At 48.5% G+C, this 17,793-nt stretch overlaps 2 protein-coding genes across 4 annotated transcripts in view; one reads left to right on the top strand and one right to left on the bottom strand.

Moving 5' to 3' along the window:
• Positions 1 to 12,402, bottom strand: part of LOC125633563 (endogenous retrovirus group K member 11 Pol protein) — a 56,520-nt gene extending 44,118 nt beyond the window's left edge. For 2 of the 3 annotated variants that reach the window (XM_075127139.1, XM_075127140.1), the window contains exons 1-2: positions 11,167 to 12,402; positions 5,721 to 5,796 (exon numbers count right to left, since the gene is read on the bottom strand). Coding sequence is in view for 1 of the 3 variants with exons in the window: in XM_048843007.2 (XP_048698964.2) it covers positions 5,721 to 5,796; positions 11,867 to 11,872 (82 nt within the window). In the remaining 2 variants the exon portion in view is untranslated. The remainder of the gene's footprint in view (positions 1 to 5,720; positions 5,797 to 11,166) is intronic. The other variant, XM_048843007.2, reaches the window with a different exon arrangement.
• Positions 12,403 to 12,430: 28 nt separating this feature from the next.
• LRPPRC (leucine rich pentatricopeptide repeat containing) overlaps positions 12,431 to 17,793 on the top strand; it is a 168,360-nt gene continuing 162,997 nt past the window's right edge. The window contains exon 1 of the mRNA XM_048843005.2: positions 12,431 to 12,604. Within this exon, the coding sequence (XP_048698962.2) occupies positions 12,474 to 12,604 (131 nt within the window). The 5' untranslated portion in view covers positions 12,431 to 12,473. The remainder of the gene's footprint in view (positions 12,605 to 17,793) is intronic.

The raw sequence follows: 17,793 nt of genomic DNA, 5'->3' as shown, positions 1-17,793 counted from the left end.
AGTTTGTAAAACAACAGCAGGATAATAGAAAAGTACTGTGATCAGAAATCTCTTCCAAGCATGATCAATAAACATAGCATAAAACTGTTAGGAGAACTGAACAAAGCTCTACCCCTTTTTGAAGTTTTAGCCATTCAGTTTTTGAAAGTGAATTAAGTTCATATTCTGCCCAATTTGGTAGATCAAGGGCTGCTTCTCTCTGAATGACACTGGCACAACTAGTGTAAGGGTAGTTGTAAATGTCTTACTGAAACACACAAAGCATAGTCCTCTGAAATTCCACTGCATTATCTTCATAAGCAGGTGGTAACTGTGGATGTGAAAATTGTGGATTATTTGTTTATTGGAAAATGGGAAGTCAACTTTTGGTTTTTGTAATGTTCTGCAAATGTCAAGCTTTCACTTAAGAAAAGATTTCCACTTCACTTAAGAAAACTTTGCACTTCGGTTACTATTGACATCAATGAATTGCATGAATGTAAATTTGGCTCTTACTGCCAAGGTAGTGCAAATTGATAGTTACAATTTCAAAAGATCCATTTCTTTGAATATTTCTATTTCAAATTAAAATATTAAATATTTCAGATTATTCTTTATTTAAAAGGAATAGCTTTAAGCCACTGCATGGATGCTGTACAATTACAGACTCGCAGCTGTACAGTAGTTTGCTGGGCAGGCTTAGGGGAGCAGAAGAGAGCTCCGGCCCAGTTACCTGCCAGGCTGTGGCCCCTGCTAAGAAGGGTTGAGAAGGGGCACTGGGCCAAAGGGGAAGTAGCCCAGGGAAGATATGTGGACAAGAGGGGAAAGAAGGAGGGCAGAGGGAGGCTGCTGCTAGAGGGTCCCTGGGTTGGGACCCAGAGTAGTGGGTGGGCCTGGGTGACCCACTTATGTCTCAAAAAATATTTAAATTTAGACTTTGTGGTTGGCCACTGAGGCAGGTGCTAGCTGAAGGACTGTTGTCCTTTCCTCCTCTCCCCCACCCCCTCCCGGAAGGGGGTGAGAAGGCAGTAGGAGGCACTGCTGGAGGGCAGTGTCCTGAAGAGGACGCTGCCGAGTGGAGAGCAACGTGGGTCCCAAACCAGCAGAGCAGATGACGGGCAAGACACCACGTGCAGAGGGCGCTCAGCAGCTGACAAGAGCTAATTCCCGGAGCAGCCAGCAGGAGGCACCAGCAGTGGTGAGTCATGACCCCGTGACACAGTACAATATATAAATCCTTGAACTTTGATTCACTACAGCTCTAAGAATACTATCCAACAAAAATGGCCACCAAAACGATTCATTTTATCTAATTGAGAGAAAAGGAAAAATTTCAAATGTGACCCAGTTATGTCTCAAAAAATATTTAAATTTTCATTCTTTTCTGAAAAGTAACTGTGTAAAAATGGAGATTTCTTAGGCATATAGTCCACTCCCAGTGGGCATCCAGAGTCTATCTGCTTTCTTAGTCACAAAAAATCAGTTTACAGTAGTGTGGTTTTTTTATTCCTGTTAGCCCTGCAAAGATAACATAGCTAAGAAAGGTGGATTTTACTGCATTTTCAATGGAATTGTTCACTAAATTACGATCAGCAAACCCACTGAAGTCACAAAGGTGCTCACAGGTGTACCTGAAGCTATAATCTGAAGATCTGGGGGTTGAACAAGTGTAACTGAGAGCCTAAATTGCGACTCCACAACCCTTATTGCTGGTGGTGATATATGAGAAGGAAGGAACACAACTTCTTTCATTAGCAGCCAAATTATGGTTACAGGGCTGGCAGCCAGAAAGCAAAAACAAAAACATGTATTTATGTTATGGAAATCTCAGAGAACCTCAAGTGGCTTTTTCAGCTTAAAAACTGCACTTGCACACTGGATATTGTTCACCTTTATACCCTCCTGGGGTTTGCCTTTTCTTTTGAACTTAACCAAGAAGAAACCTAGAACTTTGCCTAAGTTTTCTCCCACAGTTAGCTGTTCCTGTGTTTTTTGCTAAGTCTCTTTCTGGTACCATTTGTCTGACTGTATCTCTGTACAAGAACCTAGAATACAGCAAGACAATGCAACATTGCCAAACCCAAAGCATTCAAAAATCAGCATTAACATCCTGAAACCTTCAAAATCAATAATACATTTGTAGGGTTTTTCCTTTAGCGTTGGGAGATGGTTTGAGCCTTTAGCAGGAAGCTATGCTTCCACAGTGTGAGAGCATCTCAGGTTCAAAATTCAACCTTAAAGGTGCATGAAAAGGTTTTGGACCTTTTTACTCCTTCCTTGGAAGGGGATTCCTTTTTTTTTTTTCCCTTATGCCTGGGATGAGGAGTTGCCATTTTGTCCTTGTCCATTCCCCTCTTTTTACACCCCCATTTGGTCTCCTCCTCACAGTCCCCTTAGTCACCTCTGATCCCACACATTTCCTCTTTTGTGCCCTACATTCTTCTGCCTTTCTCCTTGGGCCTTCCACTACACCTCTTCAGTCTCTCATTTGCTCCGTACCTTGCACTGTCTCAGCAAAGCATCCTACCTAACCCACTAAACTCACCTTCCCAGAGGGAACCTGGGTTCAGTCTCATTGAATACAAGGGGAACTGGAGGGTATTGTGGGGAAAACTGTCTTCAATGCTGGGGGGAGGGGGATATCACAAGGGGTCACAGACCCACCCAAAAAAATAAACCAAACTGGGTTGCTTAGGGGCACCCTTTAGGTATCATCTTACCAAAGCTGCTGCTCCACATCCCAGTTTCCACTCCAGCACGGGACTGGCCTGGTCACCTCAACATCATACACATAGAGGAGGAACTGTACCACTATCCAACCCCACCCATCTCTCTGTGCTGCCTCCCTGCCCACAGCCCGAGGGAGGGCTGCAAGCCCAGTCAGAATCTGATTGACTGGCTATTTGGGAGCAGGCTAGACTGTGCTCAAATTGTAGGGGTTTTAGTCCTGGGGAAGGGTTAGTGGGCTGACAAGGGTGTGTCCCTAAGGCCAGGGAGAAGCTCCCACCTCTGTCAGACAAGAGCAGGAGCAAGGAAGATCAGTGTTTAATGTAGGGGTTCTCACGACAAAATTGTTGGTGGCCTCAGAGTGTGGCCACCATGAACTCTTGCTCGTGGACGCTCTGACAAATTTTCCTAAAGTACTTAATTAACTTTAAGAAAAACAAATACATATGCACATGTCCAAATCACTGTAGTGTATTTATGTAGGGTTGGTGGGGGGGAGAGACTCAATAATAAAAGTAATGTACAGCTGTATTTTGGTGCCCCGGCCCTCGCTGCCCCCTCTGCCCTTCCCCCCCACCTATTGCCTGTAGTCCCTGTTGCCCCTTGCTGCCTTCCCCGCCCCCCCTGCTGCCTCTCTGGGCTGCACATCATCTCCTGAGCCCTGCTGCTTCCCCCCCCGGCAAGCTCTCTTCTGCAGCCTCACACCCCAGGTTCACCCTGCTCGTTGCCTCTTGACCACAGTGCCTGGTAAGGCCAGTCCTGCTGAAGCCCTGCCTCCCTGGGATGAAGCCAACAGCTGGAGCCCATGGCTGGAGCCAGGGGTGGAGGGCCTGAAGCCCAGAGCCCCGTAGCTGAAGCTGGAGGGGGTGGGGGGCTGAAGCCCATGGCTGGAGCCATATGGCTGAAGTGGAGCAGGGAAAGGGTGAGCCTATAGTTGAAGCTGGGGTGGGTGGGTGAGGGTGACATGTGAAGCCCACCATCGGAGCCTCTGGCTGAACCAGGTAAGGGGGGGCTGAAGCTCACCCCCAGAGTCCTGCAGCTGACGAGGGGGTGGGAGGAGCTGAAACCAGCCTCCAGAGCCTCCAGCTCAATTAGGGGATGGGGCTGAAGCCCACCCCTAGAGTCCTGCAGCTGAAGATTGGGGTTGGGGGCTGAAGCCCTCCCCCGGAGCCCTTTGGGTGCTGTAGGGAGGGGCAGGTTCTTTGTCCCTTTCCCTATCTTTCCCCAGGAGACTGTCGTGGCTGCAGGAAAACCCCTAGTAGCCTCATGCGGACGCAGTGGCCGCATTTGAGAAATGCTGACTTAAAGCATATGGGATTGAAGATCTGACAGAAAAATTCTAAGATTGGTGTCAGAGCACAATTGATGTGGGGAATAGGATTTTTGGGTGTAGAATTAATTGCTGGCAAGCAGATGTAGGGGTAATGAACTTCTTTCAGGCTACCTGAAGCAGCTACAGCCTGTGGAGAAACATTGGCCATCTTGCCAGGCTTCAGATACAGTGAAATAGTGGGAGATGATGGCCATTTGGGATTCAGGAAACTTTGCAAGAAGGCAGGAAAGGGGGAATTGCAATATGGCTAACTGAAAGCATTAGACAGACTGTAAAACCATGATTTTATCTTAAGTAAATCACTGTTAAAACAATGAATTTTGGCTGGTTTTTATTGCATTTTTTTTGTTTTTGGCCTTATAGTTTATGAGTCTTTAGGGGACAGATTAGGTTTTCAAGCTTTTCTCTGCAAATAAACGGGCTAGAAACTTTAAAACATTAAAAAAAAAGTCTGAGATTGTCACATTCACATGACTCTAGGAGCTTTGGATCATCAGATATCACAAGATTCATTATAAAATTCTGAGATTTGGCAACAACACCCTGCTATGAGTCCTTTAAGGCTAAATGCTTTTGTCACAATAAAACCCACAGGGTGGAGAAGGGGGTGTTAAAAGTGGACAAAACTCAGCAAATGAAAATTTGCAGAGTTAGGGTCAGATTCCCTCTTCTGAGAATAAGGGGGAGTAGGATTGCATATCTATGTGGGAAGACATCTACACCAATTTTAATTCCTGATCTTCACTATCCTTAGCAGCACATATCCCTCATGAGCTTTGTTACCACTGGCCCTCTTACCACTGAGCTTTGTCCTAATCCTAGCAGGGTCAAGGTAAGGAGCAAAAAGGTTAATGCTGTAGAAGTACTTCTGCCAAAGGAATTTCTTTCAGTTTTGGAGGGGAATAAGTAATGTAATGTGGCACTTCCTAGCTGCCCTCTCATGTCCTCTGCAGACTCATTGAACCACACATCTTTCATGACATTGCATACTTGAACTCCTTAAGTAAGTGAAGCATGTAGCACAGCTGTTCCACTTCCTGTTGGTTTTGGGGGGGTTATGATTTATCTTATATTCATTGGCTCCACAACTTTTCCAGTGTTTGGTTGGGGGGGGGGGGGGGGGTGAGAGATTTAAAGTTGAACTTCACATTTGGAATTTTCAGGCTCTCCAGAGGTTAGGGGTTTTGTTTTTTAGTTAAGTCTCTCCAAAAGTTCTGTTCCAAAGCTAGAATTTGAGTTCAGCAGATGTAAGTTTCCATGTCATAAATTTAGTTTAGGTTTTAAAGAATTTATTAATAATGTCTTGTCGATAAGACTCCCTGTGGAATTTCCACCGACTCCAGCAGAGCTTGCAAAACCACATAAAATTGGGGTGGGGTGTGTACGTACATACAGCTCTTTCGGTCCCCCTTATGTGGGTCTCACAGTTCTGATCCATTTACCCCCAGTGCTGCTCCTCAGAGGCCCTGCTAAATCAGAGAAATATGGGTGGTTTTTTTAGGCTAAATCCCCGGAAGGGTGTTACAAATCTAGCTGGCAGTGAAGAGGCAATCAAGTGCAGCTAAACTTAGTCTGGCTAAGAACATAAGGTGGTTTGGGCCCTCTTCAGGTGAAGGAGAAACAGGGGTTGGATTTTCTTTTGCTTACGAAGGGTCCTTCTATGATTCTTCTCTCTAGCTACCTTTGCCATGCCAGAATCCTGTTTCTCCAGACTGCTTCCTTTCTCCCAGTCTCTTGTGTGCACTCCTGGGGGAATTCTGCAACAAAAAATTAAGAATTCTGTGCACAACATTTTAAAATTCTGCATATTTTATTTGTCAAAATAACACCACATAATCACACCAGTTTCCATTATTTTTGGTCATTTATTTCAAAATACCTGTCAGCGAGTATGTCTGTAACAATACAGACAACAAAAGATTCAGGAAATGTTTTTTTGACAAATAGATTCCTTACTAGACATATTAATACAGAACTCAGAGTAATAATTCATTTAAACTACAATACAGAACCATATTTCCCACACTCCTCAGAGGCGGTGCAAAGGCTTGGGGGAGCCAAGGGTAATGGAGGAGCTGAGGGAGAGGGAAGTAAATTGCTGGGAAGGAGCCTGCGTGTGAACGTGGAGGCTTGTTGGGTATGGGTGGAAAATGTATGGAACAGGCTTTTTTGGGGGTGGGGAGGGATTGTAAGGGAGCTTCCCCCATGCAGACCCGGGCTGACCCCTAGCATGTCCCATTCAGCCAGGCACATCTGCCCCTTTCCCCATGTGTCCTTGTTCCCCTGTCCACGTGTTCCTCTACCCCCACTCAGGCACTGCCTCCCCATGCCATATGTGGCTCTGTACCTAAGTTCCCTGTAAGCTGCATGGCTGGGCGGCTGCCAAGCAGGCTATCAAGTGCCTTGCAGTTCAGGTGTCCCTCCCTCCGCCCCACTGCCATGCTGCTCCTGCCCTGTCTTGGAGCTGCTCCTTGGAGCCTCCTGGTTGCTGTGCAGAGATTTGGGGGGGGGGGGGCAGGGGAAGTGGTGTTGATGTCTGGGTATCCTCCCCTGCCTCTGTACCTCATCTCCACAGAGCAGTGGAGACGGGACAGGACAGGGCTCAGGACAGAGCTGCTGCTATGTCTGAACTTGCTGATCTACTTAAAAGGGCAGCACACTTAAAGTGGCATCAGCGTACTTAAAGGGGCAATGCACATCTGTCTGTCACACATACACACAAGCTCTGTCTTTCACACTCACCTCCGAACACGTACTTACATTGTTGTTACTACTTCACACTTCTTTCAAAGTGTGTTTTAGTTTTTTGACTAGTCTATGCATTTCATAATTTTTATTTCTCTTACTTTTAAATTTAATTCTTTGAGTAGTGAGTTCTAAAATGCATATCCTGTCCTGGCTAGAGTAATTATCCATATGGTAACTTTTAAAAAATATATTTTATCTAGGTTTTTGGTTTCTACTGGTGGTGCATATCCGCACATTACCTCAATATGGTGCACATAACAAAATTCATTCCACACATGGATGGAAAAAATTTAGAGGGAACACTTCTCTGTACCCGCTCCCTCTGTCCCCATGTGTCTGTGCCCCCATCCAGCCACCCCCTGTCCCTATGTAGCTCTGTAACCCCTCCCCCATCAACATGTAGCCCTGCACCTCCCTCTCCCCTGTGGTCCTGTGCCTCCACTCCCATTCGGCCCCTGCCCCAGGATGTCACTGGGGAACTTGTAGTAGAGAGTCTCAAATTTACAACATATTTCAGTGACAAGCATACAGCAAAATCTCATAACTTCATACCCACTAACAATCTACATATTTGAACAGAACAATAAATTTCAGCAGATCATGACTTTTAATACTTTACATGGCATGCTTTGTATGAAATGTAACTATGACAGGGGTGAATATGGGGGTTCCAGGGTGCTGCTTTGAGGTACAGAGTGCCACAGGTGCTTAGGCTCCCTGGAGGAGGAGGGGGAGAGGGAGAGGGTTTGGGGCTTCAGTGAGTGGAGGGGTGGATGGGAGGGGTAAATAGGGATGGGCAGTAGGGGATGTCAGGCAGCTTGAGGGCTCAAGTGAGGGAGGTTTGGGGGGTAGGGAGACTGGGGGTGAGTAGAAGAGAACTAGGGAGGGGCATGTTAACCCCACATTCTTCCCTCCTATATGTGTATGCCTAGAGCTTGGGCACTATAGCTCCTTTTGGGAGGGGGTTTGAACCACCCTAACCACCCTCTGATATGAGCTAGGCTATGGGGGGGCCTTACTCCTCTGGGGGTGTCCGAGCTCATCTCACTACCCCATGATCGGGGAAGCCATGGCCATCTGCAAACATTGGACCTTCTCCTACTCAAGTGAGCCAAGCTTGCCCTTTTGGGAGGGGTCTGAGACTCCCTTCTTTCCCCCCACGTGAGCCTGGATCTGGGGAAGTCCTGTCCCTTTGGGTGGGGAGCTGATAATGGTATACTTTATGCATATCACAGGCTCTAAAGCACTCAGGAGGGGGATGGGAACATGTCACAGAGCAATTATTTCTCACTGCATTCATCTCCATGGAGTGACATTCAGTGTTGATAAATGCAACACTGGAAAACATAAGACAGGTGTTTCCAAAGACAGGTAGCACATAAGGTACTGGCACTGTCATTTCAAACCTGACTCCTGAGGGAAAAGAAATGTGCACTGCCAGGGTTGCCAAGGTGTAGGCTTCTGGGCAATTCCTAGATTGTGAAGTTGCAGAAGTTGTGGGAGAGCAAGGAGTATGCCACGACACGGAGATTGCTGTGTCTGGTTTGAGATGTTAAGTGTAGGACATAGTGTATATAGCTGCCTAAATGACTACTCACATCACATCTTTTCCTGTTAAAAGTACTAGGAAATTCAATAGCAAAAAAACTACATTAACACAGAGCTAGGGTTGCTTGGCTGTAGGTCATCCCCTTCCAGAATGCTGAGTTGAGCAAAACTCAAAGTTCAGAACACCAGGGCATGCAGAGTTAAGGTTGCCCATGCAAACTTAACTGCACTCTTTCAGCAGTGCCCCACTATGCCCCATTAACACACATACCTTTACTCTGCCAACCCCACACTTGCTGAAATGGGCAAGCCTTTCACCTCCTTTTTCAACCCGTTCACTCTCATCTATAGGATTCCATCTAATGGTATTGAATGTCAATGACACTGCTGTCTGGTGGTTAGAGCACCCATGTCTGGGATGGGAGACCCAGGGTCCAGGCCCCCGGTTCTAATCACCACTACATCATTTAACCACAGTGGAACAGGAGAGACTGAGGGAGCCCTACATCAGAATATCCCATAGCCCAGAAGTTAGTGCACTCTCAAGTGGTGGGGGGCTCCTGTTCAAATTCTTTCTCCTGCTCTGGCAGAGAAGGGAGAATTGAATCTGGGTCTCCCACATTCCAGGTGCGTGCTCCAACTATTGGGCTAAAAGTTATAAGGTGCAAGGCAGTGGTGGTTCCTCTTACTGCCATTTTGGGTGAAGCAAGGCAAGCACCTAACTCATTCCCACAAGAAAGGCCTCAGTCACCCAAACCACCTGACTCCAGATGGCTGGTTCCCATTTGTGGATTGCTAAGAAGAGAGAGCCACTTATCTTGGTGAGGGGCAGGACTTCGGCCACATCCCTCTTGTCAGCAGCTCCCATTGGCTACCTGAGCTTTTGTGGATTCCATTCTTAGCTGCCTATCGCTCCCTATTCATTGTATAGGGAGCGTAGCTTGACTTTATGGATTGCAGTGTTGTTCCTGTGACTTTCCAGGCACCTAAAAGTTAGGCACTGCGATGCTCAGCATTGCAAGGCTTAAGCCCCTTCATAGATCTCCTCCTAAGATACTTACTCATTGTAAGGGTTGCAGAATCAGGGCCTAATGAACATACAATGTATTAAGGTACTTGTCACTACCCGTGTTTTTATGGCTTGATTTTCAGAAATGCCGAGTACACACAACTCCATTTCAAAATCAGTGAAGAATGCAGGTGCTCAGTACTTCTGAAAATCACGCCTTTAGTCTCTGAACTGGTGGACTTAAGACTTATTACAGTACAGCATAACAGATAATGGCTGATTGTTAATCAGAACAGACAGGATTGTAATTGACTTGATAAATTCAATCTGCCCCCTGGAGCCGTTATAATAAATGACATATGGTGAAAATAATTATATGTATTTCTATAGAAAATAGTCATTTAAAGTTAGAGGTGTACTTTCTTGTTTAATTTGGCAGTTTATAGTTAAATCTCAGAACTATCTTTAACATGCAAAACTATAATATAGGAAGTGGAATGTATTAGATGCAAGATTATACCATGGAGCAGAAGCCTAGTTACAATCTTTTTCAGCTGTTCTAGGTTTTTGCATGCATCAGGGGTGGTTTGGTAGGTCATCCTAGATGCTATCAGGTTTTGCTACTGCATCCTGGAATCCCAGATGGTGCCTACTGGTACCACACTGTAGAGTGAAACTCTAATAATCTTCATGTGCTAGGGCTCATCTGCACAGTCAAAACAACTGAAGCCATGTTTACACTATGGGGACCATAGGGGCACAGCTTGTGAGCACCTTAGCTATTGTCGACCTAAGTTTTAAGTGTAGATCAGGCCTGAGTTTAACAATGTCTGTTAATTTGATTTGGCCGTAATAGCATTTAACGTACATTAACGTGATGCATCTGAAGTGGTGGCTTTTTACCCACAAAAGCTTATGTCTGAATAAATCTGTTAGTCTTTAAGGTGCCACTGAACTCCTTGTTGTTTTTGTGGTTTAGATTGACCCCTTTGTATTATAAACAGGTAAGTGTAAGCTCCTTGGAGCAGAGATTGTGATTTCTTTTTGTTTGTACACCCTCGCACACTTCAGGTGCTACCAAAATAATTAGTCAATACAACTTGTGAAGAGCCAGATCCTGATCTTACACCATTCTTGCAGAAGTGAAACTTTTCTATCGTCTTTGGAGTTACTCTTAGTTACTGATTTAACTAAGTTCAGAACCAGGCCATAAATGGAAAAACTTTAAAAACCCAAACAAACAAACTACAGAAGAACCTCAGAGCTACAAACACCAGAGTTATGAACTGACTGGTCAACCACACACCTCATTTGGAACTAGAAGTATGCAATCAGGAAACAGCAGAGACACCCCACCCAGTAAATACAGTACAGTTCTGTGTTAAATGAACTACCAAAAAAAAAAAAAAGGAAAATTTAAAAACAGTTTTGACAAGGTAAGGAAACAGTTTCTGTGCTTGTTTCTGTTTGAGGGTTAAAAACAGCATTTTTCTTCTGCATAATAAAGACTTAAAGCTGTATTAAATCAATGTTCAATTATAAGCTTTTGAAAGCATCACCATAACCTTTTGTTCAACGTTACGTACTGCTGAGGTTCTGCTGTGCGCTTCTGCTCTACTCCGTCCACACAAGCTGGACCAAACGGTGTTATATGACCTGCTTTGACCACAGTGGACTCTAAGCAACTATTTTCCAAGTCGGTTACTTTTCTAGACAGAACCCTCTAAACACAGAACCCTCTAAGCTCCACAGCCAGGGCAGAGAATTGTTTGGGGGGCGGGTGCCAAAGAGGCGCAGCACATTTTAATCTTTTAGACGTTACCTTGAGTCATCTAGTCTAGCTCACGCCTGCAATAATTTGCATTAGTTTCCCAGGCCGGAAGAGTGCTGCGTAAACTCCAAGCCTTCTCTTTTTCCACAACAGCAGTTGGTTCAATAAACGATATGACCTCACCCCCCCGCCCTTGTCGCTCTAATACTCTGGCAGTGGCAGGGCTACCCTCCCGCGGCCGAGAACTCGCGCGAGCCTGTTTGCAGTGCTCGGAGAACCATACTAGGGATCGTTCACCCCTAGCCTAGTCGACCGTCTTCAGCCGAAGGCCACGCTCAGGCGCAAAGGTGCACACGTCGCTCGCTCACACCCACTCCCAAGCCTAGGGCAAGGGACGCACTGCCCTACACGGGCACCCGCTTGCTTACGGGTCAAGGGTCGCTGCCCCGCGGGCCTGACAGCCCGCGCCACGCCCATTCCCCCAGCCGCGCCGGGCCGGCACTGCGGGGGCGCCCGCGGCTGCGCTCCGCGGCCCAAGCCAAACGGGCCTGGGGCGGGGGGGGCGTCCCCAGCCTTCTGCCGGCGCTGGTTCATCGGCATGGCAACGGAGCCTGTCGCGAGACCCGCCACCCAGGCTCACAGCTCCCGTTCGCGCGCACAGGCCGGGCCGATGCCGTGGCGAGACGCCTCTGCACGCGCCCGGCGCCGCTCGCGGGGTCTCTGAGCCCCGCCGCAGCAGCCAAGCGCCTACCGCCATCCTTAGCTCCGCCCCCGGCCCGGCCCAGCGGGGTAGAGGGGCAGAGAGCGCGGCGCGTGACCGCAGCCTCCCCTGAGGCGGATCAGGCTACAGCCACGTGACTTCCTCTCTCAGTCAGGCTGGGGCCTCCGCCCGCTGTGGGCCGACCACCAACCGTTCCGAAATAAAATGTGGCAGCTGAGGGACCGCTCGTCGGCCCAGCGCGGTGCGTTCTCCCTCTGCATCCCGTGCTTCTCCTCCCGTGCCCAGCGTCTGTGCTTGCGTTTCATTGCTGGGCCTTGGTTCGGAAAACTTCGGGCATGTTTCTGGCCGGCCCAGCGGACTGTTCTAACCCAGGGTTAAGGTCTACCGCGCGCCGACTGTCCTGGGGCTGTACCATTTGGGAGAGAGGAAAAAGCTGGCTGGACCAACAGAGAGAAAATTGACACCATTGGGGGCCAATTACAGGGAGCCTAACACTGTCACGCCCCTGCGGTTAGTGGTTTCTCCTTGCGAGATGGGTTGGCCTGAGGGGCGTGCCCTCCTCCACCCCCCCCCCCCCCGGCTCACTGTGGTTGAGTCTGGAGGAGTCACGTGCTCTTCCTGCCCGGTGCGTGTGAGGATGATGGCTGCGCTGTTGGGCTCGGCCTGCCGGCTCCGGCCTCTCTGGTCCCGCCTCCTCCGGCTGCCGCGTGGAGTCGCTGCCCACCGTCCCTCGCCCCGCGCCGCCGGGCTGGCGGGACCCCCTGGCAGGTGAGTGCCCGGGCTCGCTCGCGGGGAGGCGCTCCCGCTCGGGAGGACTGGGGCGCCCCTGAGGGGAGCGCGTGGGCCAGCCTGGGCCGCAGCGCAGGGGATGGTCCAACCTACGGCTCTGCTTCCTTCTCTTCCCATCCCTGGGCCGTGGGGCCGTGACTCCGCTTCCCACCAGTCCGGGCCCTGCGGCAGCTCCGCCCCTTTCCTCGGGCAGCGCCCTCGAGACCTTGCGTCTCCTGTGCCCGCGCCTCGTCCCTTCCTTCGGGCGGGGCAGCCCTTGTCTCGCCTCTCACGGGCGCTGTTGCCTCCTGGGGTTCCCTGAGCCCCCCGTAAGACCTTGGGTGGCTGCGAAGAGCTGGTCGAGGGCGGAGGGACCGGCCTCGTGTTGCATGGTGACCTCTTCGCCAGAGGGAAGCTTAGGACCCGCGGGCCTGAACAGGGCAGCTTGGCTTGTCGCACGCGGACAGTAAACTAGGTCTGCTGCTGGCACGGTTCTCTTCCCATTACAGGAGCAGCCGAGGGTTCCCGAGATATGGCTCTGTTGTGTTGGGAGCTGCACAGAGGAGGGGTCAGCTTCCCTACCAAATAGCTTATTTATAGTCAGACACAGGGAAAGCTGGCAGGGAGAGATGAAGTGATTCGTGCAAGGTCATGCAACAGGTCAGGGATAGGAAAAGAACCCAAGTTGTCTTTCCCCCCTTTTCATTCTAGACCATAAGACCACACTGTCTCTGTTCTGATTCTCTCAGGGATATTCTAATTCCCTTGGGGTGGTTCCAGCTTCCACCACTTGGTTGGATGGTGACTATCCCAGTTCAACTTCCATTATTACAATAAAATGTTGTAGGTACTGTACAGAAACAAGTAGAGAGACGGGACTAGATTTACAAAAGGAGTTAGGTGCCTATGTCAACATTTAGGTATTACATACCTTCCAAACCCCAGTTCTGCTTCCATCTCACATTGGAGGTGCCCGAAGCCCTTAAATTTCCACTTATAAAGTCCTCAAGGTGCCTAAGTTTGTGCTAGGGAGCATGCATGCAGCCATCTCATTCTATATGCCTGGGAACCTCTTTCTTATCTAAGTTCCAGTGGGGTCCTCAATGAGGTCTTCCCTCACCTATCTGGCCTACAGGGCTTGATCTGGGAGGTGTTCTGAACATGCAAAATGCAAACCCATGCAAAATGGCTGAGTAAGAGTCAGTCCCCTTACTATTTTTAGCCTCGTGGTTAGGACACTCCACTGGGATGTTGATCTGGCTTCAGTTCCCCCCTTTTTCTGGTATTGAAAAAGGGATTTGAACTTAGGGGTCTCACTTCTCAGATAGGTATCCCAATTTCTGGGCTTTAGAGTATTCTGATATGGCTCTCTCAATCTCTATTGTTGGAGCTGCTCCACTTTGTATGACTAATTAAATATGCGTTGGCTACAATGGTTCTCAAACTTTTGTACTGGTGACCCCTTTCACATAGCAAACCTCTGACTGTGACCCTCCCCTTATAAATTACAAAGTTTTAAATATATTTAACACTATTATAAATGCAGGAGGCAAAGCAGGATTTGGGATGGAGGCTGACAGCTCGTGATCCCCTCTCCCCCAGTAATAACTTCATGACACCCTGAGGGGTCCCAACCCCCAGTTTGAGAACCCCTGGGCTAGAGAGAGTGTGCGACAGTGGTCCAGTGGTTAGGGTACTCACCTGAGAGGTGGTAAAATCAAATCTCAGGAAGAGAGGGGAATCTTGGGTGAGAGCCTTTAGCTCAGTGATTAGGGCAATGAGGGTGCTGCCACTTTGCCCTCTGGTGTTTCTTGCAACAAGTTGCTAAGGTGCTGACGTAAATTCCCTCAAAGCTGCCTGGGGGAGAGGAGCCCCAGTCTAACCCTGACCTGCTGTGGCTGGCGGAGAGGCCCCCCCCCAATCCCGGATGTTCTGCAGTTGGGGGAGAGGTGCCCCTCCCCTGGCCCCAGTCTGGGGGAGAGGCGCCCCTCCCTCGGTCTTGGCCCTAGCCCAGCCCCAGACCTGCTGCGGCCAGGGGAGAGGTGCCTCTCCCATCCCCAGCCCAGGTGCTGCTGTGGGGGGAGTCCTCTCTCCCCACCGTAGCCCGGGGCAGCATGCATCTTGAACGCTTCATCCCCGGCCCCACCCCAGAGCCCTCACCTGAACCCTCTGTCCCAGCCCTGAGCCCCCTCCCACACTTCGAACCCCTTAGCCCCACCATGTGAATTTTGTTATGTGCGTCAATATGGAGGTGATGTGTCAAACAAAATTCATTCTGCAAGTGTGTGGGCAAAATAGAGGGAACACTGGGGCTGACCTGCAGAAGCAGGTTCATGACTGGGAATCCCAATCAGAGTTAGGTGCCTAACTTCCTGTGGGATGGGACATAAGCCACACCCCTTTTCTCAGCTTTTCCTATTGCCTTGCTTAGGCAGCTTTGCACTTAGCATGCTGGTTTTTGTGGAGACTGTTCTCTGGCACCTAACTCATCTCATGCATTGTATATGGAGCCAAGATGCCCATTACAGGGCTGTGGATTCCACTGGGTGGCAAGGTGCCTAAAGGATATGCATGAGAACAGTTAAGTCCATTTGTGGATGTGTCTTACAGATGCATCCCTTAAGAGTTTTCAGTGTATAATACTACGAATGATGTTCATAAATGAATACTGAATGGGGAAAGCAAGAGATGCAAGACAAGGTACTGTTCTCATGTGGCTGTTCAGTAAGGCACATTCATATTATGTTTCCAGGAGACCCATGCAGCATGTTGCGCTTGCATCAGAAAGTAACAACTATCTCTGCAACTTTTAGACATTTTGAGTTTTTTCTCATAGGCAGCTAACAAGCCATTATCTCTGCTATTAAGGTGCAGCCTTGGACATCAGCAGGTTCCAGTGCTCATATAAATGGTTCATAGAAACTTTGATCTTAGTATGTTGTGCTCAACATGATCTGTGGACTGAACCTCTATTAAAAGTTGAGGGGAACTGCAGTTTTCTCTATTGTATGGGAAGAATAGCTTTCCCTAAGTTGGCCTCAACTATTTTAGTCAAGAAGGCGAGCTGCTTTGGACAGGTAAAGAGAGCTATATCTCATGGTGTCGAGTGGTGTCGGTGACTATGAAACTTTGTTTCAACAGAGGGGTTCCTTCGTGAAACAGTGTCAGGGAATACTGTACCATCTGCAGACCTTTTAGCCATTTAAGAAGTAGGGGAGAGGGATCTATTCACAAGTTTCCTTCTCTGAGTCTGTTTTAGGCACAGGATCAGTCTTATCACTTTCCTGTCAGAGCCAGTTTTTTGAGTTTGTAGAGCCAGTGGTCACCCAGTGAAATTTATAGGTAGCAGGTTTAAAACAAACACAAGGAAGTACTTCTTCACATGATGCGCAGGTAGCCCATGGAACTTGTTGCCAGGGCATGTTGTGAAGACCAAAATTGTAACTGGATTTGAAAAAATTTAGATACATTCAGGGAGGATAGGTCTATCAATGGCTATTAGCAAAGATGGTCAGGGATGCAACTCCATTCTCTGGGTGTCCCTAAGGCTCTCACTGCCAGATGCTGGGACAGGACACCTGGGGATGGATAACTTGATAATTGCCCTGTTCTATTCATTCCCTCTGAAGCATTTAGTGCTGGCCACTGTTGTAAGACAGGATACTGGACTAGACAGATGAATGGTCTGACTCCCTATGGCTCTTCTTATGTTGTAGTTTAGACAAATGCGTGGTCACATTAAAATCATACTTCATGAAATATTCATAGGCATTTCTTAGTAATGGCTACTTCTACCTCAACTTTCATCCTGCTGCCTTCTGCTCTTTTTGTACAGTAACTCCTCACTTAAAGTCGTCCTGGTTAACGTTGTTTCCTTGTTAGGTTGCTGATCAATTAGAGAACATGCTCGTTTAAAGTTGTGCAATGCTCCCTTGTAACCTTGTTTGGGAGCTGCCTGCTTTGTCCACTGCTTGCAGAAAGAGCAGCCTGTTGCAGCTAGCTGGTGGGGGCTTGGAACCAGGATGGACCGGCAGCCCCCCATCAGATCCCCTAAGTTCCCTGTGTGGCAGCTGCCCAGCAGGCTATCAATTGCCAACCGTTCAGCTTGTCCCTCCCCCCACTGCCGTGTGCTGCTCCTGCCCTCTGCCTTGGAGCTGCTCCCAGAGCCTCCTGCTTGCTGTGCAAGGGGCGAGAGGAAGAGGGGTGCTAATGTCAGGGTTTCCCCCTCCCCCTGCCCCCACTCCTGTACCCTATCTCCAAGGGGGGGACGGACATGACAGGGCTCAGGACTGAGGGAGCTTGCTGGCGCCATCTGCTGTGTCTGAACTTGCTGATCTACTTAAAAGGGCAGCACAGTTAAAGTGGGGGCAAAGCTCATCTCTCTCACACACAAGGTGTGTATTCTGTCTCTCTCTGCCGTGCTGTCTCCACTCCCTCCATTCGTGCTGTCTTGTAGAGTGTGAGGCTACAGTTTGGATGAGCTATTACCAGCAGGAGAGTGAGTTTGTGTGTGTATGGGGGTGGAGGGGTGAGAAAACCTGGATTTGTGCTGGAAATGGCCCACCTTGATTATCATGCACATTGTAGGGAGAGTGGTCACTTTGGATGAGCTATTACCAGCAGGATGGTGAGTTTGTGTGTGTGGTTTTTGGGAGGGGGGTGAGGGGGTGAGAGAACCTGGATTTGTGCAGGAAATGGCCCAACTTGATTATCATGCACATTGTGTAGAGAGTTGTCACTTTGGATGGGCTATCACCAGCAGGAGAGTGAATTTGTGTGTGGGGGGGGTGGAGGGTGAGAAAACCTGGATTTGTGCTGGAAATGGCCCAACTTGATGATCACTTTAGATAAGCTATTACCAGCAGGATAGTGGGGTGGGAGGAGGTATTGTTTCATATTCTCTGTGTGTATATAAAGTCTGCTGCAGTTTCCACGGTATGCATCCGATGAAGTGAGCTGTAGCTCACGAAAGCTCATGCTCAAACAAATTGGTTAGTCTCTAAGGTGCCACAAGTACTCCTTTTCTATTAACAACAATATGTTAACCCTTGAGGGCTCAGCCGAGTGCTAGTTAATCATTTAGCAGTAATTAGAGTAGCAGCTGTGTTAGTCTGTATCCACAAAAAGAAAAGGAGGACTTGTGGCACCTTAGAGACTAACAATAGTGAGCTGTAGCTCACGAAAGCTTA

Source organism: Caretta caretta, chromosome 3 (assembly GCF_965140235.1).
Source record: "Caretta caretta isolate rCarCar2 chromosome 3, rCarCar1.hap1, whole genome shotgun sequence".
In the NCBI taxonomy this organism is placed as follows: Eukaryota; Metazoa; Chordata; order Testudines; family Cheloniidae; genus Caretta; species Caretta caretta.
This window is presented reverse-complemented; position numbering and strand designations above follow the sequence as displayed.